This window comes from Tamandua tetradactyla, chromosome 5, assembly GCF_023851605.1.
Source record: "Tamandua tetradactyla isolate mTamTet1 chromosome 5, mTamTet1.pri, whole genome shotgun sequence".
Lineage (NCBI taxonomy): Eukaryota > Metazoa > Chordata > Mammalia > Pilosa > Myrmecophagidae > Tamandua > Tamandua tetradactyla.
Genome location: NC_135331.1, coordinates 91,004,646 through 91,029,896, shown reverse-complemented (window position 1 = coordinate 91,029,896; position 25,251 = coordinate 91,004,646). Strand labels below are relative to the sequence as shown.

General features: G+C 39.8%; 1 protein-coding gene across 2 annotated transcripts in view; it reads right to left on the bottom strand.

The window, feature by feature from the left end:
- Window positions 1–5,048, bottom strand: part of BLTP3A (bridge-like lipid transfer protein family member 3A) — a 144,539-nt gene extending 139,491 nt beyond the window's left edge. For both annotated transcript variants that reach the window (XM_077161536.1, XM_077161537.1), the window contains exon 1: window positions 4,804–5,048. In XM_077161536.1, the coding sequence (XP_077017651.1) occupies window positions 4,804–4,847 (44 nt within the window). In that variant the 5' untranslated portion in view covers window positions 4,848–5,048. The remainder of the gene's footprint in view (window positions 1–4,803) is intronic.
- Window positions 5,049–25,251: the final 20,203 nt, after the last annotated feature.

Sequence of the window (25,251 nt, the reverse complement as noted above, 5' to 3'; positions counted from 1 at the left end):
GTCTGGCTCTAGAGCCCATGCTCTTTCCATGTGAACTCTTAATTGAGTTTACAATCAGCCACATTTTTCTCATTTATATAACAAAAGGTCATTAGTTAATGTGGTCTATAACAAGAGCAATCTAATTTAGTGAAAAATCAATTTTGGATATTTTTAAAATAAATGATGAGTTCATGTTTCTAAGTAAAGGTTTCCATCTGGGTCTATTTAAATGTATACTGTGTATTTTTTTAAATTTTTATTAATAAAATCAACATATAATACAAACATTCTTAACATATGAACATTCCATACTTGGTGTGTATTAAAGCTGTTTGTATTTAGCAGCTGTCATCCAAACCACGGGTTAAGGCCTCAAAAGACATTTACATTTGTTCACTGTTGAATCCCTAGTCTAGAGCAGAAACTTAACACATATAGCTTGAGTCCATCCTCCCAAAACCTAGTTGACTAAAATACTCTGCTAATAAGGAGGATACTCTCCAACAAGATACTTTATTACCAGAAACTTCATGACCAAAATTAGACATACTGTGAGAGTCACTGAGATAGCCTCCCTGCTGAAGCCTCTAAGCCAAGTGACAATGTCATCATCAGAAAGTAATTATCAAACATCTACAAATATTTATTTATCAGTATAACTTCCCTTCTTTCTCTTTCCTCTTCAGGTTAAACAAGCCACAGAGCCATGGTTCCCTTCCAAGCAATCCGGCCTCTTAATGTGTACTAAGACCCTCTGGAAACACAAATGTCAAACACAATCAGATTGCTTCCCTAAGGGTGTATTAAATAAACACGAGGACCCAGAAGCTTGGCCTTTCCCCCAACAAGATACTTGACCCACCACCAATTCCTGAGCCTGTGCTGTGATATAACTTTTAAGTCACCAGTCCAACACTGAGGAAATTGTAAGTTTCTCCCAATGTCTGTCATATCTATTCTAACTTCACCTAAAAAAGACACTTTGTTCATTAAGGATTCACTTACACTAATAGCATACACTATTAAAATTCTTTAAAAAGCCTATCTTCGAATGCAGTTGTGAGCATGAACTAGGTGAATAAACCTTAAGAACCGTATGTTGAATGAAATGTCAGGAACAAAATGACAAATATTATCATGCTTCAATTATATGGACTAACTATAATATGAAATTTGGTGAACTAAAGTAAAGAGCATGGGTGTTCAGATTGGAGCTTACTGTAAAGGGTCCTAGACTATAAGCTCTTACAACAGTCACATATTTTCAGCAGTCATAATGGTTATTTCTAAATTCTGAGATACTGAACTGTTTATATACAATATGGTCTTTTTCTTACGTAACACCTGAGACTCAGAGTTAGAACTCTGAAGTTATGAAAGTCAGCAATACCCATACAGGAACTGTTTAAAAAGTTGAAAAACAGATCAGACATCGAGCAGAGGTAAGAATGAAGTGGATAAGACTGGGGTAGATCAGAAGACTTGGCAAAGGATGATTTCATCCATATTTTAAAACTTCAACTTCTGTGTGAAACTAAAAGGAGAGATATTTATTCGGTGCAAAATGTATATTTTGGGTAGTGCATTTCCTAAGTCAGTTTAGTTGAATACCATAAGTACAGGGAATCTTGATAGGGCGTGAGATGTTGTTGGTTTATCCAGGTTAGTGTGATGCCCCAATAAGTCCTAGAGTGATTTGGGCAGTGAATAAGGAAGTATTTGCAAAGTTCCCTTGGGGGAATGGGGAGAAAGGAGGAAAAATTCAACTTCCCCATTTGGAGAATTTCTGAAATTCTCACAAACAGTGGGGACAATAAAATCAATAGGCTGAGCCCCTGATCTTGGGGTTTGCCCCTATGAAACTTAATCCTGCAAAGGACAGACTACTTAAAATTAGGCCTAAGGGTCACCCCCAGAGAAACCTCTTTCGTTGTTCAGATGTGACATCTCTCTCTAAGTCAACTCAGCAAGTGAACTCACTGCCCTCCCTCCTACATGGGACATGACTGCCAGGGGTATAAATTTCCCTGGCAAGTGGGACAGAAATTCTGGGATAAGCTGGGACCCAGTATCAAGAGATTGAGAAAGCCTTCTTGACCAAACAGGGGAAGAGAGAAATAAGACAAAATAAAGTTTCAGTGGCTGAGAGATTTCAAACAGAGTTGAGAGGTTATACTGGAGGTTATATTCTTATGCATTATATAGATATACCTTTTTAGTTTATGGTGTATTGGAGTGGCTGGAGGGAAGTATCTGAAACTGTTAAGCTGTATTCCAGTAGCCTTGTTTCTTGAAGATGATTGTATAATGATATAACTTTTACAATATGACTGTGTGATTGTGAAAACCTTGTGTCTGATGCTCTTTTATTTAGAGTATAGACAGATGAGTAAAAAAATATGGATAAAAATAAACAAATAATGGGGGGGACAAAGGTTAAAATAAATTGGGTAGATGGAAATATTAGTGGTCAATGAGAGGGAGGGGTAAGAGGTATTGCATGTATAAGTTTTTTCTTTTCTTCTTATTTCTTTTTCTGGAGTGATACAAATATTCAAAAAAACAGTCATAGTGATGAGTACACAACTATGTGATGATATTGTGAGCCATTGATTGTATACCATGTATGGAATGTTTGATGTTAAGAATGCTTGTGTATTTGTATGTTAAGATTTATAAATAAAAATATTTTTTTAAAAAAAGCCTGTCTTCATAGAGAATGTGCTGAATATGTGGGCACTATAGGGGAAAGTATACCAGATCAGAAGTTAAAAGCTGAGTTCTGTTTCACCACCTTACTTTCCTATGCAACTTGGGCAAATCACTGATCTTCTCTAGGCTCCAGGTTCCTCAGCCATCAAATAAGGAGTTGAACTAAATCAGGGGTTATTCACCTAGTTCCAAAGATACTTTAGGAAGTTCATGCATGGGCTTTAGGTGTTCATAAGCCACCCCCTTAAACTTATATAAAAAATGACCTGTTTACATATGTGGATTTTCTGAAGAGGTCTATGGCTTGCATCAAATACTTATGTAAATTGTGATCCAAATAACAACCATAGCTCAAAATTTCTTATCATGTGCCAGACACTGTACTAAAGACCTTACATATATTATCTCATTTAATTATCACAAAAATCCTTTGAAGTTGGTACTCTCATTACCTCCATTTTACTGCTGAAGAAAGTGAAGCAGAAAGATCCCAGGCTCTTAAACACAATGTTATGTTGGGTGAGATCATCTCTAAGCATTAAAATTCTGATTCTATATCAGTTCAAATTAATAATTTTCCTCTAGCTAAATTCTGCCCCATTTCTCAATCATTAGTCCTTCTTTTAAATCCTTACACAGAGCAATCAAACTCACAGAACACTCAGATTAATACAACCTAAAAAAGAATATATTAGGAAGTTAATACAAGTAAAGAGACCCAAGGTACTTTCCCACTCCAACCTTCAACCTGCTTTTTCTTTTTATAACATGGCATTATCCAAAAGATGTATCTGAGTCCAATTATGAATTAAAGTCTAAAATGGAAGTAACAGTAAATAAATCCAAGGGTTAAACAAAAAATGGGATGCAGTGGCAGTAACAGTGTCTCCCAAACACTCAACAACCTCTCAATGAGAAGCGCGGGAAAGACACATTAGTGCAAAGCCTATGTTAAATGGCTTTTCCCACACTCTCAAATTCCACTTCTTGAAAACCACTGACCACTCTGAAGCCAAGCCCTGAATCACTCTCAGAGGAGATTCAAAGCCTGACTAAAGGTATTAAGCCATCACCAACACCAGTCTGGAATATAGTGAAAACTAAGTGAAAGGCTAGTTTCCAATTCTGTTTCGCCAACAGTTCTGGCAACCTCCAATCATAAAAGCGGCCAGTGATCACCCAGTCACACCTAAAAATTGTTTTGCTGACCATCTCTTCTCATCTTGGTATTACTCAGAGGCAGAACATTGCTCAATAAATGACTGCAAAGCATAAGTAGCATTGTTGGTTCTTTTCACAGGCTGTCAAAAAACCTCCACAGCTTCTTAAAGGGAAGGTTGTTGAAACTTTATCCCCAGCCCTCATGACCTTTCTTCAATTAGTCTGTGTAAAGAGAACCAAAGGAAGGTGAAGAAAGTGGCTGAGAGGAATGGCCTTGGATGCAGGAATTGTATCTTTTTCAAGGGTGATGCAACAGGGTCAGACAGAAAATGAGGAGGAGGAGGTTTGAGCTCGTGGGAAGGAAAAAATCAGCATCGAAGTTGGAAAGCTGAGCAGAAAATGGGTTATGAAGCCGTGGATTATTTAGAACTAGCAGGGGGATAAAATGGTTTGGCCAGGAGCAGTACAAGGAGGGAAGGCAGGCAGTGGAGGGTCTGGTGGGATGAGGTAGATCGAGAGGGGGCAAAGAGCTCTGGGGTTGGGGCAGCGGATCCAAAGGAGACAAGCGGCACAAGGAATATTGCGGGGACCTCAGCGGGACCATCAGAGTGTTGGGGAAATCTACAAGGAAGGACCGGGTGACCTGCTGGGCGTTGTGGGAACCGGGCAGCAGGCCAGAGATCCTGAGGGCCGTTGGGGTGGGGAGGAGAGATTAGGGGCACTAGCGCTGGAGCAAGGGCGCCCGGTATCCGAGGGCCCGGTGCTGACAACGGTCGGAGTGGGAGAGGGTAGAAAGCTCTCTGGGTCAAGTTCAGGCGAGGGCCGCCACGAGTCGGCTCGGGGCTGGGGACAGAGAGAAGCCTGGCCCCCAACACGATGTGAGAAAGGAGGATCGAAGATGTAAGGAGGGGCCCCGGGACCGCCGGGTAGCCGCGCTGGCGCTCTCACCGGGACAGGTGCTTCAGAATCTGCTTCTTGATGATCCCGGCCATGCTGGTGCCGTGGCCCGCAAGGACGAAGGCGAGGGCGCGGGCAGCTGTGGACTCCTCGTTCTTGGAGGAGCGGTGGCCTCCTCTGCTCCCTCACCTCGCCGCAGAAGTGGAACCGGATGCCACCGCCACAGCAGCCGCCATGGCGCTCTCGCCGCCCGGGCCCCGGCGCGCCAAGTTCCGCCACGATCCCACCCACCCGCGCGGCCCTTCCACCGCCAGCCCAGAGCGACGCGGAGGTCACACGCCTCCCGGCGGCCCAGCTCGCGGCGACAGGAGGCGCGTGTGGTGAAGGGCGGGGCGCGCGCGGCGGCTTATCGCGGGCGCCCGGGCGAGGAGGACCAGCTCAAGGGCCGCCTCCCTCCGCCCTCCCAAATGCCTCTCAGCATAGGAAGGTCTGAGCGGTTTCGCCTCCGGAACTGCGTGGAGTTCGCACTCAGGCAGTCTTCTTGAAGCATTGGGGAAAGGCGGCATATCTGTTCATTTTTGCAGGCATTCGCTAGATAATTGCGCCGCTCTTGGATAGCAGGGTTCACGTCTCATTTATTTCCTTCATACATAAATTATTTGTTGAGCAACAACTCTAATCCAGGCATCAGGTTGAGTGAAAAGTAGTACAAAGGATCTCATAGGTACGTGAAGAGAGATTTAAGAGATTCAAAAGAGAGAGCAAACGTGTCTGCTGCTAAGGACTGTGTTAAAAGAACCGGGAGGGGGACTCCTCCTCACTCTCCTATACCCCTCATAGTTTCTAGCCCATTAATCAACAGGAAAATGTTTACTCAACACCTAAGAGGTGCACTGAAGAGTGACCCCCTCCTAAATGTGAAGGGCAGAAGAAAATGAAATACTTAACTGTTTAAATTGCCGAAGACTTTAGCGATCATCTTCATTTTACAAATAAGGAAACTGAGCTCCTGGGAAATAGGTGAGAGCTTGTCCAAGTCTACTTTAGTGAGACTCAAGATGAGAACCCAGGTGTTCTGACTTCCATTTCTATTTCATCCATTCAGTTAAAAGTATAATACTTATGCATGTAACCCTAATGGCAAAGGTAGGAAGATAGCAGTTCTCTGGATTTAAACCTTCTAAGCAAAATACTCTCAGGCAGCCATATAGGAAGCCTGGTCAACCGTTCATTTAAAATTTATTCATTCTTGTGAATATTTAATATATGCACAAAATACAAAAATCAAGGGTGTGCTGGTTTGAAATGATGTATAGACCCTAAAAAAGCCATGTTTTAATCCTAATCCCATTTTGTGAAGGCAGCCACTTCTGATTCCCTATTCAGTATTGTATGTTTGAAACTGTAATCAGATCATCTCTCTGGAGATGTGATTTAATCAAGAGTGGTTGTTAAATTGGATTCGGTGATGACCTGTCTCCACCCATTTGGAGACAGGTCATCACCTAATGTCTCTTTAGGTGTTTAGACAGAAGTTTCTGGAGTCCTATAAAAGAGGAAACATTTTGGAGAATGAGATTCAGAGAAAGCAGAGCAGAACGACATAACCACAAGGAGCAAAGTCCACCAGCCAGCAACCTTTGGAGATGAAGAAGGAAAATGCCTCCCGGGGAGCTTCATGAAACAAGAAGCCAGAAGAAGCAAGCAGATGATGCCGTGTTCACCGTATGCCCTTCCAGATGAGAGAGGAACCCGATGTTCACCATGTGCATTTCCAGATGAGAGAAAAACGCTGTGTTCGCCATGTGCCCTTCCAGATGAGAGAGAAACCCTGAACTTCATTGGCCTTCTTGAACCAAGGTATCTTTCCCTGGATGCCTTTGATTCGACATTTCTCTAGACTTCTATGGACATTTTCTAGGCCTTAGAACTGTGAACTAGCAACTTATTAAATTCCCCTTTTTAAAAGCAATTCTGTTTCTGGTATATTGAATTCTGGCAGCTAACAAACTAGAACAAAGGGGTAATCAGTCGCCCTCCCTCCCCAATCCCTCAGCCATTCAATTGACTTTCCCAAAACAATTTTACCCATTTTCACAGATAATCTAAGCTTTGTCAACCATATATTAGAGTTTTTATTTTGTTTTATTTTTTAAAAATTTTTTATTAATTAAAAAAATTACAAGAAACATAAACATTCCCAACACATACACTCAGCAATTCACAATATCACATAGTTGCATATTCATCATCATGATCATTTCCCAAAACATTAGCATCAATTCAGAAAAAGAAATAAAAAGACAACAGAAAAATATAACAAACAGAAAAAAAAATTTTACAAGTCATACCCCTTACTGATCCCTTTCATTGATCGCTAGCATTTCAAAATAAATCTATTTTAACATTTGTTCCCCCTATTATTTATTTTTATTCCTTATGTTCCTCTCATCTGTTGACAAGGTAGATAAAAGGAGCATCAGACACAAGGTTTTCACAATCACACAGTCACATTGTGAAAGCTATATCATTATACAATCATCATCAAGAAACATGGCTACTGGAACACAGCTCTACATTTTCAGGCAGTTCCCTCCAGCCTCTCCATTACATCTTGGATAACAAGGTGATATCTACTTAATGCATAAGAATAACCTCCAGGATAACCTCTCGACTCTGTTTGGAATCTCTCAGCCATTGACACTTTGTCTCATTTCACTCTTCCCCCTTTTGGTCGAGAAGGTTTTCTCAATCCCTTGATGCTGGGTCTCAGCTCATTCTTGGATTTCTGTCCCACGCTGCCAGGAAGATCCACACCCCTGGTAGTCATGTCCCACGTAGACAGGGGGAAGGTGGTGAGTCTGCTTGCTGTGTTGGCTGGAGAGAGAGGCCACATCGGAGCAACAAAAGAGGTTCTCTTGGGGGTGACTCTTAGGCTTAATTTTAAGTAGGCTTGACCTATCTCCTGTGGGGTTAAGTTTCATATGAACAAACCCCAAGACTGAGGGTTCAGCCTATAGCTTTGGTTGTCCACACTGCTTGTGAGAATATCAAGAATTCAACTTGGGGAAGTTGAGTTTTTCCCCGTTCTCACCATTCCCCTAAGGGGACTTAGCAAATACTTTTCCACTCACTGATCAAATCACTCTGGGATTCATCAGGGCATCACCTGGACAAACCAACAAAATCTCATGTCCTATACAAAGTTCCATGTACTTAAGGTGTTCAATCAACTATCTACATAAGTTATATTAGGGATGCACTAGTCAAAGTATAGATTTGTACCAAATAAACATTTTTTGCTTTAATTTTAAACTATTAAGTACCATCTCTTTTCAGCACACTGCGGTAATGACATTCTTTTGTTCTTCCTTACGCAAAAACATTTTTTAAATTCGTACATTTAGTCACTATCATTATACACTCTAGGCATTCCTAGATTACACCACCTCAATCTTTATCATCTTTCTTTATGATTTCATTTATGCCCCAGCCCTCCTCCCTCTATCATTCTCACATTCAGTTTCATTCAGTGTTTTAACATAATTGTATTACAGTTAGGTAGTATTGTGCTGTCCATTTCTGAGTTTTTATATTCAGTCCTGTTGCACAATCTGTATCCCTTCAGCTCCAATTACCCAATATCTTACCCTATTTCTATCTGCTGATGGTCTCTGTTACCAAGGAAATATTCCACGTTTATTCACTAATGTCGGTTCACATCAGTGAGACCATACAGTATTTGTCCTTTTGTTTCTCGCTAATCACACTCAGCGTAATGTCCTTAAGGTCCATTCATGTTGTTACATACTTCATAACTTTATTCTGTCTTACAGCTGCATAATATTCCATCTTATGTAAATGTCACAGTTTGTTTAGCCAACTGTCTGTTGATGGACACTTTGGCTGTTTCCATCTCTTGGTAATTGTTAATAATGCTGCTATAAACACTGGTGTGTGAATGTCCATTTGTGTCCTTGGCCTCATGTCCTTTGAGTAGAGACAGCATATAGATGGGTCCTGTTTTTTAATCCATTCTGCCAGACTATGTCTTTTGATTGGAGAGTTTAATCTATTAACATTCAGTGTTATTACTGCATGGGTAGTATTTTCTTCTACTATTTTGCCTTCTGGATTTTATATGTCATATCTAATTTTCCTTCTTTTTACCTTTATTCATAGTCTTCCTTTCTACACTCTTCTCCACACCTCTCCCTCCTGTCTTCGTATCTGTCTCTAGTGTTCCCTTTAGTATTTCTTGCAGAGCTGGTCTCTTGTGACAAATTCTCTCAGTGATTTTTTGCCTGAAAATGTTTTAATTTTTCCCTCATTTTTGAAGGACAATTTTGCTGGATATAGAATTCTTGGTTGGCAGTTTTTTTCTTTTAATAATTTAAATATATTATCCCACTGTCTTCTTGCCTCGATGGTTTCTGCTGAGAGATCTGCACATAGTCTTATTGGGCTTCCCTTGTATGTGATGGATTGCTTTTCTCTTGCAGCTTTCAAGATTCTCTTTCTGTTTGATCTCTGACATTCTGTTTAGTAAATGTCTTGGAGTACGTCTATTTGGATCTATTCTCTTTGGGGTACGCTGCACTTCTTGGATCTGTAATTTTAAGTCTTTCATAAGAGTTGGGAAATTTTCAGTGATAATTTCCTCCATTAGTTTTTCTCCTCCTTTTCCCTTCTCTTCTCCTTCTGGGACACCCACAACACGTATATTCATGCGCTTCATACTGTCTTTCAATCCCCTGATTTCCTGGTCATATTTTTCCATTTTTTTTCCTATAGTTTCTGTTTCTTGTCGGAGTTCAGATGTTCCGTCCTCCAGTTTAGAAATCCTATGTTCTGTCTCTCAAAATCTACCATTGAAGGTTTCCATTGTTTTCTTCATCTCTTCTACTGTGTCTTTCATTCCCATAAGTTCTGTGATTTATTTTTTCAGACTTTCAGTTTCTTCTTTTTGTTCTTTCCTTGCCTTCTTTATATCCTCCCTCAATTCATTGATTTGGTTTTTGATGAGGTTTTCCATGTCTGTTCGTATATTCTGAATTAATTGTTTCAGCTCCTGTATGTCATTTGAATTGTTGGTTTGTTCCTTTGACTGGGCCATGTCTTCAATTTTCCTAGTGTGATCTGTTATTTTTTGCTGGCGTCTAGACATTTAATTATCTTAATTAGTTTATTCTGGAGATTACTTTCACTTCTTTTATCTAGGGTTTTCTTGCTGGATGAATTTGTTGTCTATCTGTTCTCTGACATTCAGTTCAGCTTTACCTGGACCTTTAGCTTAAATTTTGTTTAACAGAGGAGAATTTTTCAGTTCTTGTTTTCTTGTTTCTTGCCCTGCTTGTGTGGTGCCTTCCTACCCCCCCCCCCCCCAACTTAGGAGGCTCTACTTAGGTATTATAGACCCCAGCCAGATTTTCCCAGACCAAACTGGCTTCCTATCAGGAACAAAAGAGTCACCAGCATCGGTTTTCCCTGAGGGTGAGACCCAGCAGGTTGAAAGACTTTCCTGTGAAGTCTCTGAACTCTGTTTTTCTTATCCTGCCCAGTATGTGGCGCTTGTCTGACTGCAGGTCCCACCAGCGTAAGATAATGCAGTACCTTTAACTTTGGCAGACTCTCCCTGCTGGGGGTGTGGTGGAGGCAGAGGAGAGGTTGTAGGCTGGTTTTAATGGCTTCAAATTACCAAGCCCTGGGATCTGAATTCCTTGAGGGAGGGATTCCACCTGAGTTGGGCATCACCCCTCCCCTGGGGAAGGCACAGTCTCCAGAAAAGCCCCCAAAAGAGCTCACTTCTGCCTAAGCCTGGGGCAGATGCAGCCTGAAAAGTCCTGCTGCTGTATCCAGAGGCAGTCAAACCTTTGTAGATATGCAGCCAAAAAAGTCTCTGTTTCCTTCTTTTTTTTTCCCCGTTTCTGTCAGCCCTGCCCCCTTGGCGCCGGGGCAAAAATGAGCAACCTCTGCTTTGATCAAGTTCGCCTAAGCTGGGGGTCTATTTTTAGTAGTCAAAATTTGTTAATTAGTTCCACAACTGGCGTTTGATTGTGCCTAGTCCCTGCTGCTGGTAAAAGTCTCTTTCCTTTCCCCTCTGGGAAGCGCCCTGGGGGGAGGGGCGCTGGCCGCCGCAGCTTTGGGAACTCACGGTTCTGGGGGGTGCTCATAGCCAGTCCAGCTGGTCCAGACTGGGGTACGCTGTGTGTCTGGTCACTGACGTGGCCCCAGGAGCTGTTCTGTACTGTTTCTGGTTATTTAGTAGTTGTTCTGGAGGACGAACTAAAATGTGCACGTTGTTAAGCCGCCATCTTGACCCAGAAGTCCCTATATTAAAGTTTTTAAATACATAACCAACAAATTGCATCCATTCCTATGTCTATCTCTGTCATAGTAGGTTACCACAAGTCCGCCAAAATTACGTAAGAGAAGCAAATCAACCTTGGCCTGGATACTCTACTGTGCAAGACTGCATGTTTCATTAATTTTTATCCTGTCCATCCCTCACCAAAATAAATACCAGAGGCCAACAGGGCCTACAGAAGAGAAGGTTTCTTGTCAGAATTGCTGGCCATTATTGTTTCTTTCCAATTCAGTCATTAGCTGCAGGGGCCTCAGGGTAACTTCTTCTATTTCCTACTTCTTCTTCCTGGAGCACCCCAGCAGACATAGCTGATTAGAAATCAGCTATATAAAACAAAACCTGTCTCATGCTCAGAGACTCAGCATCCTGTTGAACGATTCATCATGCTGCTGAATGAGTTATTTTTTATATAATGGGATCCTGCAAAAACTCATGCTTTAAAAATATGGCCTTTCCAGGGACCATGGAATAGACGAGTTCCTATTCATACCAATAGCATTAATCTGAACAATGCTAAGAAACCAAGGCATAAAGAGAAAAAGGGATCTGAGACTAATCCATATTTTTTAATTAAATGTTTTACTTTAGAAAACTTTTTTTAGCCATTCTTGTGGAATTAAATCTGTCGGTGACAAAGTGTCTTAGTTTTCCTTCATTGGAAAACATTTATTTCCCCTTCATTTATGAAGCATATTTTCTTATTCTTTATTTAAGTTATGAGTTTACAGAACAATCATACATAAAATACATGATTCCCATATACTACTCTCTTATTAACACCTTGCATTGGTGTGGAACATTTGTTACAAATGACGGAAGCACATTTTTTATAATTATACTATTAACTACATATACATGGTTTAACACAGAGGTCATTGTTTATATAGAGCAGTCCCATGGATTCTTTTAAATTTTTTCTTCTGCTACCAATATATGCAACAACACATTTCCCCTTTTAACCACATTCACAATAATGTGCTACCATTACTACCATCCATTATCAAAACATTTCTATCATTCCACATGGGAACCCTCTTCATTTTAAGCCTTAACTTCCCATTCTTTATCCCCACTCCATCCCTTAGCAACCTACATTCTGGATTCTGACTCCATGAGTTTCCTTATTCTAATTATTGTTTATCAGTGAGATCATACAATATTTATCCTTCTGTGTCTGCTTTTATCACTCAACATGTTGTTTTCAAGCTTCATCCATATTGTGGCATGTATCAGAACTTTATTCTTTTCACAGCTAAATGATATTCCTTTGGATGTATATACATCTTGTTTATCAGTTAGCAACTGATGGACACTTGTGTTGCTTCCATCTTTTGGCAATTGTGAATAATACCACTGGGATCACTGGTGTGCAATTATCTGTTCAAGGCCCTCCTTTCATTTCTTTTGCATATATACCTAGAAGTGGGATTGCCAGGTCCTATGATAATTCTATACTGTACTTTCTAAGGAACTGCCAAACTGTGTTCTACAGCACGTGTACCATTTTACATTTCCACCAGCAATGAATGAGTGTTTTAGTTTATTAAGCTGCAGGAATGCAATATACCAGAAACAGAAAGGCTTTTTAAAAGGGAATTTATTAAATTGCAAGTTTACAGTTCTAAGTTCATGAAAATGTCCAAATTAAGGCACCACCAAGAGGTTACCTTCACTCAAGAAAGGCTGATGCTGTCCGGAACACATCTATCAGCTGGTAAGGCAATTGGCTGGCATCTGCTGGGGTCTTTGGACACCTCTGTCAGCTGGGAGGGCACATGGTGGCATCTGTTAGCTTTATCTCCTCATTTCATAAGGCTTCTGGGGGGTGTTTTTTGTCTGTATCTCCAAAGGTTTCTGGCTGTGTGGGCTCTATTAGCTCTTAAACTTTTTCCTCTTAAAGAACTCCAATAAGTAATTTCTTCTTGAATGGGTAGAGACATACCTTCTAATCAAAAGGTACCACCCATAATTACGTGGGTCACATCTCCATAGAAACAATAAAAAAGATCCCACCCAGGGGGATCAATGACAATGGTTTCTTAGACCCAAAGCACAAGCAACAAAAGAAAAAAACAGGTAAACGGGACCTCATCAAAATTAAAAACTTGAGTGCCTCAAAGGACTTTATCATGGAAGTAAAACAATGACCTACTCAAAGGGAGAAAATATTTGGAAACCACATATTTGATATAAATTCCAGAATATTTAAAAGAAATCCTTCTACTTGACAAAAAGACAATTAAAAAATGAGCAAAAGGATTTAACAACATGGCTTTTCTGAGGAAGATGACAATTACAAGCCGGAACAATAAGTATTCTTATTTCTCTGCATCCTCTCCAACACTTGTAATATCCATTTTTTTAATAGCAGCCATTTTAATGGGTATGAAATGGTATCTCATTGTGGCTTTGATTTGCATTCCCCTGATGGCTAATGATGTTGAACATCTTTACATGTGCTTTTCTGTCCATTTGTATAACTTCTTTTGGAGAGATGTCTGTTCATGTCTTTCACCCATTTTGTAATTGTCTTTTTGTCAAGTAGAAGGATTTTTTAAAAATATTCTGGAATTTAATCTATATCAGATATGTGGTTTCCAAATATTTTCTCCCATTGAGTAGGTCGTTGTTTTACTTCCATGATAAAGTCCTTTGAGGCACACAAGTTTTTAATTTTGATGAGGTCCCGTTTACCTATTCTTTTCTTTTGTTGCTTGTGCTTTGGGTCTAAGAAACCATTGTCTAATAATACAAGGTCCTGAAGATGCTTCCCTATATTTATTCTAGGAGCTTGACAGTTCTGGCTTTTATATTTAAGTCTTCAATCCATTTTGAATTGATTTTTGTATAAGGTGTGATGTTAGGATCGTCCTTTTCCTCCAAATGGAGATCCAGTTTTCCCAGTACCATTTGTTGAAGAGACTATTCTTTCCCAATTGAATAGCTGTTTTGGTTTGCTAAAGCTGTAGTAATGCAATATGCCAGAAATGGATCAGATTTTAGACAGCGAATTTATTACAAGTTTACAGTTCTAAGGCCATAAATATGTCCAAATTAAATCATCCAGAAAAAGCTGGCTCAAGGAAGTACAATCTGGGAAGGGACGTGGCTGATGTCTGCTAGTCCTTGTTCTCAGTTTGTTGCTTCCAGTTTCTGATGCCAGTGGTTTTCTCTAAGCGTCTGTGGGCTTTTACTTAGTTCCTCTGGGGCACAATTCTGCCTTGCTTAGCATCTTATAAGCAGGCATATGGCAACGTCTGCTGGGCTCTACCCATATCTAATCATCTGCTCTCTCTGTCAGCCCTCCAAGGATCTCCAAACATCCATGTCTCTGTCAGCTATGAAGCAACTGTTCTCCAAGCATCTGCACCTGAGGTTTCTCCAAAACGTTTCCCCTTTTAAAGGATTCTAGTGAACTAATCAAGACCCACCTTGAATGGGTGGAATAACATCTCCATCAAGTAAAAAGGCCACACCCACAACTGAGTGTGTCACAACTCCATGGAAACAATGCAGTTTCCCAACCTAAACAATAGATTTGGCCCCACAAGATTAGATAAGGATTAAAATATGGCTTTTCTGGGTACATAACAGTTTCAAACCAGCACAGTGGCCTTTGCCCTCTTATTAAAAAATTGGCCATAAGGCTGCGTTTCTTGGGCATGCTACCCTCACCAACACAGACCTGTGACTGGTGACTCACCCCACACCCGACACACTTGAACCCCATCACCCATTCCCATTCCCCACGCTCCAGGTGCCCCAACCCCACAAGCCCCCAGTGCACATACCTGCCCCACACCCCTACCTCATGTGCAGCCCAACCCACCGCTCCTGTACCCCTCCTGAGCACTACATCCCCTGCCCTGTTCCCTGCAGGCCACTGCCAGTGCACAAAGGCTGCAGGCACTAACCTCCATACCCAGGCTACACCTGACCTCCTACCCATAGTGTCACACAGCCTCACCCCAACCCCCCCTGAGCTCTGCACATCTGTTTACGGTACTCCTAGACCTACGCATGCGCACAGGGCCCCAATCACGTCATTCAGCAATGGGAGCCATACTTTACAGCAGTCCTAGACCATGCGTGCACATGGGCCTCGGCCTCACTTTCTGGCTCTGAGAAAGTGCTGACCTATGCAGCTGGGTCACATCTGCCCCCAATCCATGAAGGAATAATGCCAACCTGTTGCCTCGGCAATAAGCATGTGCACAAATGGGCCCCATGCCTTAGACCAGCGCACACCAGGGTTACACCCCCCAGACCGGTGCACCCACACAGCTACATCCTCGCTGGCTGCTGGGCACCCACATTCACAAGCATTAACATCCCCAACCTGCGCCTATACTTGCCCTGAAACAAATCACTGCACTGAGCGCCCCACTCCGTACCCTGCTCTCTACTGTACAACCTTCCCACAAATACAAGGCCTTAGACTACTGAAGAAATCAACTCCCAAAGTAAATCAATCAAGATATTTATATACCACGAAGACAGCAGATCACTAAGCATATCACAATGCAGACAGATAGAGCCCTGCCTAATGACCAAATTAAAACACCAGAGGAGACACAGACATTGGAACAACTAATCAAAGATGTTCATACAACTCTACTTAATTAAATAAGCAGGATAGCAAATGACATAAAGGAGATCAACAAGACAGTAGAAGAGCATAAAGAGGAATTTAAAAGATAAATAGAAAAATAGTGGATATCACAGAGATTAAAGACTCTGTTGACCAAATAAAAAAAAATACTAGCGGTGGCTCAGTAGGCAGAGTTCTTGCCTGCCATGCCGGAGACCCAGGTTCAATTCCCAGCACCTGACCATGCAAAAATAAATAAATAAATAAAAATACTAGAGGCACACAACACCAGATTTGAAGAGACAGAAGAAAGAATAAGTGATATAGAGGACAGGATAACTGACTTCAAAGACTCAAAACAGTAAATGGAAAAAAAAGAGGAAAAATCTGAATTGGATCTCAGGGAAATGACAGACAAAACAAAGCACACAAATATAAGAATCCTTGGTGTCCCAGAAGGAGAAGAGAGGTGTAAAGGGCTAGGAAGAATAGTTGACGATATAATGGGGGAAAACTTCCCAACCCTCATAAAGAACATAAATATACATGTCAAAGAAGCCCAAAGAACTCCAAACAGAATAAATCTAAATATGCCTTCCCCAAGACACATACTAATCAGTCCGTCAAATGTTGAAGAGAAGCAGAAAATCCTGAAAGTGGCAAAAGAAAAACAATCTACTACATACAAGGGAAACCAAATAAGACTGAGTTCAGACTATTCAACTAGCACCCACGAGGTGAGAAGGCAGTGGTGATATATTCAAGATCCTGAAAGAGAAAGACTTCCAGCCAAGAATTCTGTACCCAGCCAAATTGTCCTTCAAAACTGAGGGAGAGAAAGTTTTCACAGACAAAGAAGTCCTGAAAGAATTTATCAACAAGAGACTGGCCCCATAAGTAATACTAAAAGGAGTTCTGCCAGCTGAAAAAAAGACAGGAAAGGGTAGTCTAGAGGAGGGCACAGAATTGAAGAGCAACACTAAGGGTAATTTAAAGAATACAAAGAGAAAGAGGGAAAAGAATATATAGATCTGACAAATAAAATTAAAAAGATAAGATGTGGATTCAGGAAACACCTTTTCAGTAATAACTTTGAATGTTAACGGACTAAACATTCCAGTTAAAAGATACAGATTGGCAGAATGGATTAAGAAACATAATCCAGCTATATGCTGCTTACAAGAGACTCATCTTACACACAAGGATACAAATAGATTGAAAGTGAAAGGATGGAAAAAGATTTTCCATGCAAGTTGTAACCAAAAGAAAACAGGAGTAGCTATACAAATACTGGACAAAACAGACTTTAAATGTAAAGACATCATAAGGACAAAGAAACACACTATAAACTAATTAAAAGATCAATTCACCTAGAAGATATAACAATCATAAATGTTTATGCTCCCAATCAAGGAGCTACAAAGTATACGAGACAGATATCGGCAAAGCTGAAGGGAGTGATAGATGTTTCAATAATAATAGTAGGAGACTTCAATACACCACTCTCCTCTATAGATAGAGAAACCAGACAGAAGATCAACAAGGAAATGGAGAAGTTAAATAACTTGATAAATGAATTAGACCTAACAGACATATATGGGTCATCGCATCCCAAAGCACAAGGTTATACATTCTTTTCTAGTGCTCATGGAACATTCTCCAGATAGAGCATATGCTGGGGCACAAAACCAGTGTTCACAAATTTAAAAACACTGAAATTATTCAGAGCACTTTCTCTGATCTTTGATGTTTGGTAACACTAAAAATAAAACAAAAACCTATTGTACTCTATAATAAAAATAAAGGAATAGCAATTTTAGGTCATGAAAATACTATTTCAAAAAACCTGTACTGGCAGTATTACCGTCAGAAATGTACTTTTCATAGAAGTTATGATTGTTACAATTTGTTGTTAAAAAGCAATTTTTATTATTCTGGTGTCCTTCTTTATCCAATTTGATGTTTTTATATTAAATACCACAGAATCAAACCTAAGAGTTGCTTCCATGCAGGAAACTTCTTTTGTTGCTCAGATGTAGCCTCTCTCTAAACCCAAATCTGTAAAGAAAATAATTACCTGCCCCACCATGTGGGATAGGACAAGGGAGGAAAATCTCCCTGAAAGCATGGCTCATGATTCCCAGGGATAAGACTGGCTCTGGCACTGTGGAATCAACAATGCTTTTCAGACCTAAACGGGGAAAAGAAATGTAAGAAAACAAGGTATCAGTGGCTAAGAGAGTTCAAATAGAGCTGAGAGCTGTTTTGGAGGCTATTTTATGCAAACTTCAGCTAGATATTACGAACTGCCATGGTTTGCCAAACCACAAAAGTCATTCCTATTAACCCTAAAGAACATCTAGGCTCTAACAGAGACTTTATAAAAGTTTCATGCACTAAATTTACTTTCCTGAAACTTATAACCTTCAGAAAGTCCCTCTATTAATTGAGAGTACGATGAAAGGAGGAGGAGTGTAATAGAGAAGATAGGATTTAACAGACAACTGAATCACACTATACTGATGTTTCTTATGGCCTCTGGTGTTTTAGAGCAGCTAGATGGTAAAATCTGAAGTTACGGAATAGTAACCCACATGAGACTTTGAAATCTATTCTGTAAGTATTTGCTAAAATGTACTCTGAAAATTATTGCTTCTTTTTAAAGTGTTTTTTATTGTTTTGTCTATATTTAACAATTAAAAAAATGTGAAAAAAAAAAAGGTCTTCTGTGATTCTGATGAGTCAGGTTGGGAACGACTGTTTTAGGGCACCCTCTGCCATAACATCACTATAACAATAACCTCATGTGGCAAGAGTGTTCTCTTTTTTTGTTGTGATTTTAAAAATGATGATTCAAAATCCAGAAGACAAAAAAAATGACAAGACTTTCTCCCTTCATCCCTACTCTCCAAACACCCATTTTCCCTTCTTGAGCAACCCATGTTACCAGTTGCTTACCTGTCCTTCCAAAGATCCTTTATGTATACACAGTTAAATAGATATTTCCCTTAAAAAGGAAGGGCAGTGGAGAAGATGGCGGCTTAGTAAGACACACGGATCTTAGTTGCTTCTCCAGGACAGCTACTAGGGGAGTAAAAACGACACAGAACAGCTCCCAAAGCCACAACAGAGATAAAAAAAGACAGCGTACCCCATCCTGGAACGGCTGGCTGGCTGAGAGAAGCCGCTCGGGTGAGATCGCCGAGGCATGCGGGCTTCACCGGGTGGGGCGGCAAGCGGCCGGAGTCACTCCCTTCCCCCTTCCCGGGCCGGCTGGGAGAATTGGAGAGGCGGTCCCCTGAAACCGCAGCGGCTGGCGCCCATACCACACGCGGCCCTCCGGACCAACTGAGAGAATTGGATCGGAAATCCCCAGGCCGCGGAGAACGGTGACGGGTGGGGGAGGCCCCTTCCAAACCCGTGATTCCCCGGGAACGTGCACTCTCCCGGGCGGGCCGCTGCCGCTGGCGCCCTCCCGCCACGCTTGTCGCCGCGGGCCGACTAGGAAATTCGGACGGGCGCTTTCCCGGGCTGCGGGGGCCAGCAACCCTCCCCGCGTTCGGACCCCGGGCCGGCTCAAGCCGCTTCGGCTAGCGAACCTCCCGGACAGCGAGAGTTTTCCAAAGTTAAAGGTTCCACAGCACCTTTTACTGGTGGGACCTGTAGACAAACGTGTGCCACGAGCGCCACCTACTGGCCAGGATAAGAAAAACAGAACCCAGAGATTTCACAGAATAATCTTCCAAACTTTTGGATCCAATACCCAGGGAAATCTGTCTAAATGCGCAGACGTCAACAGAAGATAACGGATCACGCTCTAATAATTGAAAATATGGTCCAGTCAAAGGAACAAACCAATAGTTCAAATGAGATACTGGAGCTGAGACAACTAATGCTGAATATACGAACAGAAATGGAAAACCTCTTCAAAAACCAAATCGATAAATTGAGGGAGGACATGAAGAAGACATGGGCTGAACATAAAGAAGAAAGAGAAAAACTGAAAAAACAAATCACAGAACTTATGGGAGTGAAGGACAAAGTAAAAAAGATAGAAAAAACAATGGATACCTACAATGATAGATTCAAAGAGACAGAAGATAGAATTAGTGATTTGGAGGATGGAACATCTGAATTCCAAAAACAAACAGAAACTATCGGGAAAAGAATGGAAAAATTTGAACAGGGTATCAGGGAACTCAAGGACAATATGAAGCGCACGAATATACGTGTTGTGGGTGTCCCAGAAGAAGAAGAGAAGGGAAAAGGAGGAGAAAAACTAATGGAAGAAATTTTCACTGAAAATTTCCCATCTTATGAAAGACCTAAAATTACAGATCCAAGAAGTACAGCGCACCCCAAAGAGATTAGACCCAAATAGGCGTTCTCCAAGACACTTACTAGTTAGAATGTCAGAGGTCAAAGAGAAAGAGAGGATCTTGAAAGCAGCAAGAGAAAAACAATCCATCAAATGCAAGGGAAACCCAATAAGACTATGTGTAGATTTCTCAGCAGAAACCATGGAGGCTAGAAGACAGTGAGATGATATATTTAAATTACTAAAAGAGAAAAACTGCCAACCAAGACACCTATATCCAGCAAAATTGTCCTTCAAAAATGAGGGAGAAATTAAAATATTCTCAGACAAAAAGTCACTGAGAGAATTTGTGACCAAGAGACCAGCTCTGCAAGAAATACTAAAGGGAACACTAGAGTCAGAACCGAAAAGACAGAAGAGAGAGGTATGGAGAAGAGTGTAGAAAGAAGGAAAGTCAGATATGATATATATAATACAAAAGGCAAAATGGTAGAGGAAAATATTATCCAAACAGTAATAACACTAAATGTTAATGGACTGAATTCCCCAATCAAAAGACATAGAATGGCAGAATGGATTAAAACACAGGATCCTTCTATATGCTGTCTACAGGAAACACATCTTAGACCCAAAGATAAACATAGGTTGAAAGTGAAAGGTTGGGAAAAGATATTTCATGCAAATAACAACCAGAAAATAGCAGGAGTGGCTATACTAATATCCAACAAGTTAGACTTCAAATGTAAAACAGTTAAAAGAGACAAAGAAGGACACTATATACTAATAAAAGGAACAATTAAACAAGAAGACATAACAATCATAAATATTTACGCACCGAACCAGAATGCCCCAAAATACGTGAGGAATACACTGCAAACACTGAAAAGGGAAACAGACACAAATACCATAATAGTTGGAGACTTCAATTCCCCACTCTCATCAATGGACAGAACATCTAGACAGAGGATCAATAAAGAAATAGGGAATGTGAATATTACTATAAAGGAGCTAGACTTAACAGACATTTATAGGACATTACATCCCACAACAGCAGGATACACCTTTTTCTCAAGTGCTCATGGATCATTCTCAAAGATAGACCATATGCTGGCTCACAAAGCAAGTCTTAACAAATTTAAAAAGATTGAAATCATACACAACACTTTCTCGGATCATAAAGGAATGAAGTTGGAAATCAATAATAGGCGGAATGCCAGAAAATTCACAAATACGTGGAGGCTCAACAACACACTCTTAAACAACGAGTGGGTCAAAGAAGAAATTGCAAGAGAAATTAGTAAATACCTCGAGGCAAATGAAAATGAAAGCACAACATATCAAAACTTACGGGATGCAGCAAAGGCAGTGCTAAGAGGGAAATTTATTGCCCTAAATGCCTATATCAGAAAAGAAGAAAAGGCAAAAATGCAGGAATTAACTGTTCACTTGGAAGAACTGGAGAAAGAACAGCAAACTAATCCCAAAGCAAGCAAAAGGAAAGAAATAACAAAGATCAGAGCAGAAATAAATGAAATTGAAAACATGAAAACAATAGAGAAAATCAATAAGACCAGAAGTTGGTTCTATGAGAAAATCAATAAGATTGATGGGCCCTTATCAAGAATGACAAAAAGAAGAAGAGAGAGGATGCAAATAAATAAGATCAGAAATGGAAGAGGAGACATAACTACTGACCTCACAGAAATAAAGGAGGTAATAACAGGATACTATGAACAACTTTATGCTAATAAATACAACAATTTAGATGAAATGGACGGGTTCCTGGAAAGACATGAACAACCAACTTTGACTCAAGAAGACATAGATGACCTCAACAAACCAATCACAAGTAAAGAAATTGAATTAGTCATTCAAAAGCTTCCTAAAAAGAAAAGTCCAGGACCAGATGGCTTCACATGTGAATTCTACCAAACGTTCCAGAAAGAATTAGCACCAATTCTCCTCAAACTCTTCAAAAAAATTGAAGTGGAGGGAAAACTACCTAATTCATTCTATGAAGCCAACATCACCCTCATACCAAAACCAGGCAAAGATATTACAAAAAAAGAAAACTACAGACGAATCTCTCTAATGAATATAGATGCAAAAATCCTCAATAAAATTTTAGCAAATCGTATCCAACAACACATTAAAAGAATTATACATCATGACCAAGTAGGATTCATCCCAGGTATGCAAGGATGGTTCAACATAAGAAAATCAATTAATGTAATACACCATATCAACAAATCAAAGCAGAAAAATTACATGATCATCTCAATTGATGCAGAGAAGACATTTGACAAGATTCAACATCCTTTCCTGTTGAAAACACTTCAAAAGATAGGAATACAAGGGAACTTCCTTAAAATGATAGAGGGAATATATGAAAAACCCACAGTTAATATCATCCTCAAAGGGGAAAAATTGAAAACTTTCCCCCTAAGATCAGGAACAAGACAAGGATGTCCACTATCACCACTATTATTCAACATTGTGTTGGAGGTTCTAGCCAGAGCAATTAGACAAGAAAAAGAAATACAAGGCATCAAAATTGGAAAGGAAGAAGTAAAACTATCACTGTTTGCAGACGATATGATACTATACGTCGAAAACCCGGAAAAATCCACAACAAAACTACTAGAGCTAATAAATGAGTACAGCAAAGTAGCAGGTTACAAGATCAACATTCAAAAATCTGTAGCATTACTATACACTAGTAATGAACAAGCTGAGGGGGAAATCAAGAAACGAATCCCATTTACAATTGCAACTAAAAGAATAAAATACCTAGGAATAAATTTAACTAAAGAGACAAAAAACCTATATAAAGAAAACTACAAAAAACTGTTAAAAAGAAATCACAGAAGACCTAAATAGATGGAAGGGCATACCGTGTTCATGGATTGGAAGACTAAATATAGTTAAGATGTCAATCCTACCTAAATTGATTTACAGATTCAATGCAATACCAATCAAAATCCCAACAACTTATTTTTCAGAAATAGAAAAACCAATAAGCAAATTTATCTGGAAGGGCAGGGTGCCCCGAATTGCTAAAAACATCTTGAGGAAAAAAAACGAAGCTGGAGGTCTCGCGCTGCCTGACTTTAAGGCATATTATGAAGCCACAGTGGTCAAAACAGCATGGTATTGGCATAAAGATAGATATATCGACCAATGGAATCGAATAGAGTGCTCAGATATAGACCCTCTCATCTATGGACATTTGATCTTTGATAAGGCAGTCAAGCCAACTCACCTGGGACAGAACAGTCTCTTCAATAAATGGTGCCTAGAGAACTGGATATCCATATGCAAAAGAATGAAAGAAGACCCATCTCTTACACCCTATACAAAACTTAATTCAAAATGGATCAAAGATCTAAACATTAGGTCTAAGACCATAAAACAGTTAGAGGAAAATGTTGGGAGATATCTTATGGATCTTACAACTGGAGGCGGTTTTATGGACCTTAAACCTAAAGCAAGAACACTGAAGAAGGAAATAAATAAATGGGAGCTCCTCAAAATTAAACACTTTTGTGCATCAAAGAACTTCATCAAGAAAGTAGAAAGACAGCCTACACAATGGGAGACAATATTTGGAAATGATATATCAGATAAAGGTCTAGTATCCAGAATTTATAAAGAGATTGTTCAACTCAACAACAAAAAGACAGCCAACCCAATTACAAAATGGGAAAAAGACTTGAACAGACACCTCTCAGAAGAGGAAATACAAATGGCCAAAAGGCACATGAAGAGATGCTCAATGTCCCTGGCCATTAGAGAAATGCAAATCAAAACCACAATGAGATATCATCTCACACCCACCAGAATGGCCATTACCAACAAAACAGAAAATGACAAGTGCTGGAGAGGATGTGGAGAAAGAGGCACACTTATCCACTGTTGGTGGGAATGTCAAATGGTGCAACCACTGTGGAAGGCAGTTTGGCGGTTCCTCAAAAAGCTGAATATAGAATTGCCATACAACCCAGCAATACCATTGCTGGGAATCTACTCAAAGGACTTAAGGGCAAAGACACAAACGGACATTTGCACACCAATGTTTATAGCAGCGTTATTTACAATTGCAAAGAGATGGAAACAGCCGAAATCTCCATCAACAGAAGAGTGGCTAAACAAACTGTGGTATATACATACGATGGAATACTATGCAGCTTTAAGACAGGATAAACTTATGAAGCATGTAATAACGTGGATGGACCTAGAGAACATTATGCTGAATGAGTCTAGCCAAAAACTAAAGGACAAATACTGTATGGTCCCACTGATGTGAACGGACATTCGAGAATAAATTTGGAATATGTCATTGGTAACAGAGTCCAGCAGGAGGTAGAAACAGGGTAAGATAATGGCCAATTGGAGTTGAAGGGATACAGACAGTGTAATAGGACTAGGACAAAAACTCAAAAATGGACAGCACAATAATACCTAATTGTAAAGTAATCATGTTAAAACACTGAATGAAGCTGCATCTGAGCTATAGGCTTTTGTTTTGTTTTGTTTTGTTTTGTTTTGATTTTACTATTATTACTTTTATTTTTTTCTCTATATCAACATTCTATATCTTTTTCGGTTATGTTGCTAGTTCTTCTAAACCGATGCAAATGTACTAAGAAATGATGATCATGCATCTATGTGATGATGTTAAGAATTACTGATTGCATATGTAGAATGGTATGATTTCTAAATGTTGGGTTAATTTCTTTTTTTCCATTAATTAAAAAAAAAAAAAAGAGAAGGGGTAATTGGAGCTGAAGGGATACAGACTGTACAACAGGACTGGATATAAAAACTCAAAAATGGACAGCACAATACTACCCAATTGTAATGCAATTATGTTAAAACACTGAATGAAGCTGCATGTGACGTATAGGTTTTTTGTTTTTTGTTTTTTTTTCTTTCTATTATTGTTTTAATTCTTATTCTGTTGTCTTTTTCTTTTTCTAAATCGATGCAAATGTACTAAGAAAGAAATGATGAATATGCAACTATGTGATGTTATTAAGAATTATTGATTGTACATGTAGAATGGAATGATTTCTAATTGTTTTGTTAATTCTTTTTTTAATTAATAAAAAAAAAAAACCAAAAAAAAAAAAAAAAAAAAAGGAAGGGCAGTGATGGTTATTATATGGACAAACCCAGGTGCAAAACAACATATACCTTGGAGATCTTTCCCTATTAGGACAC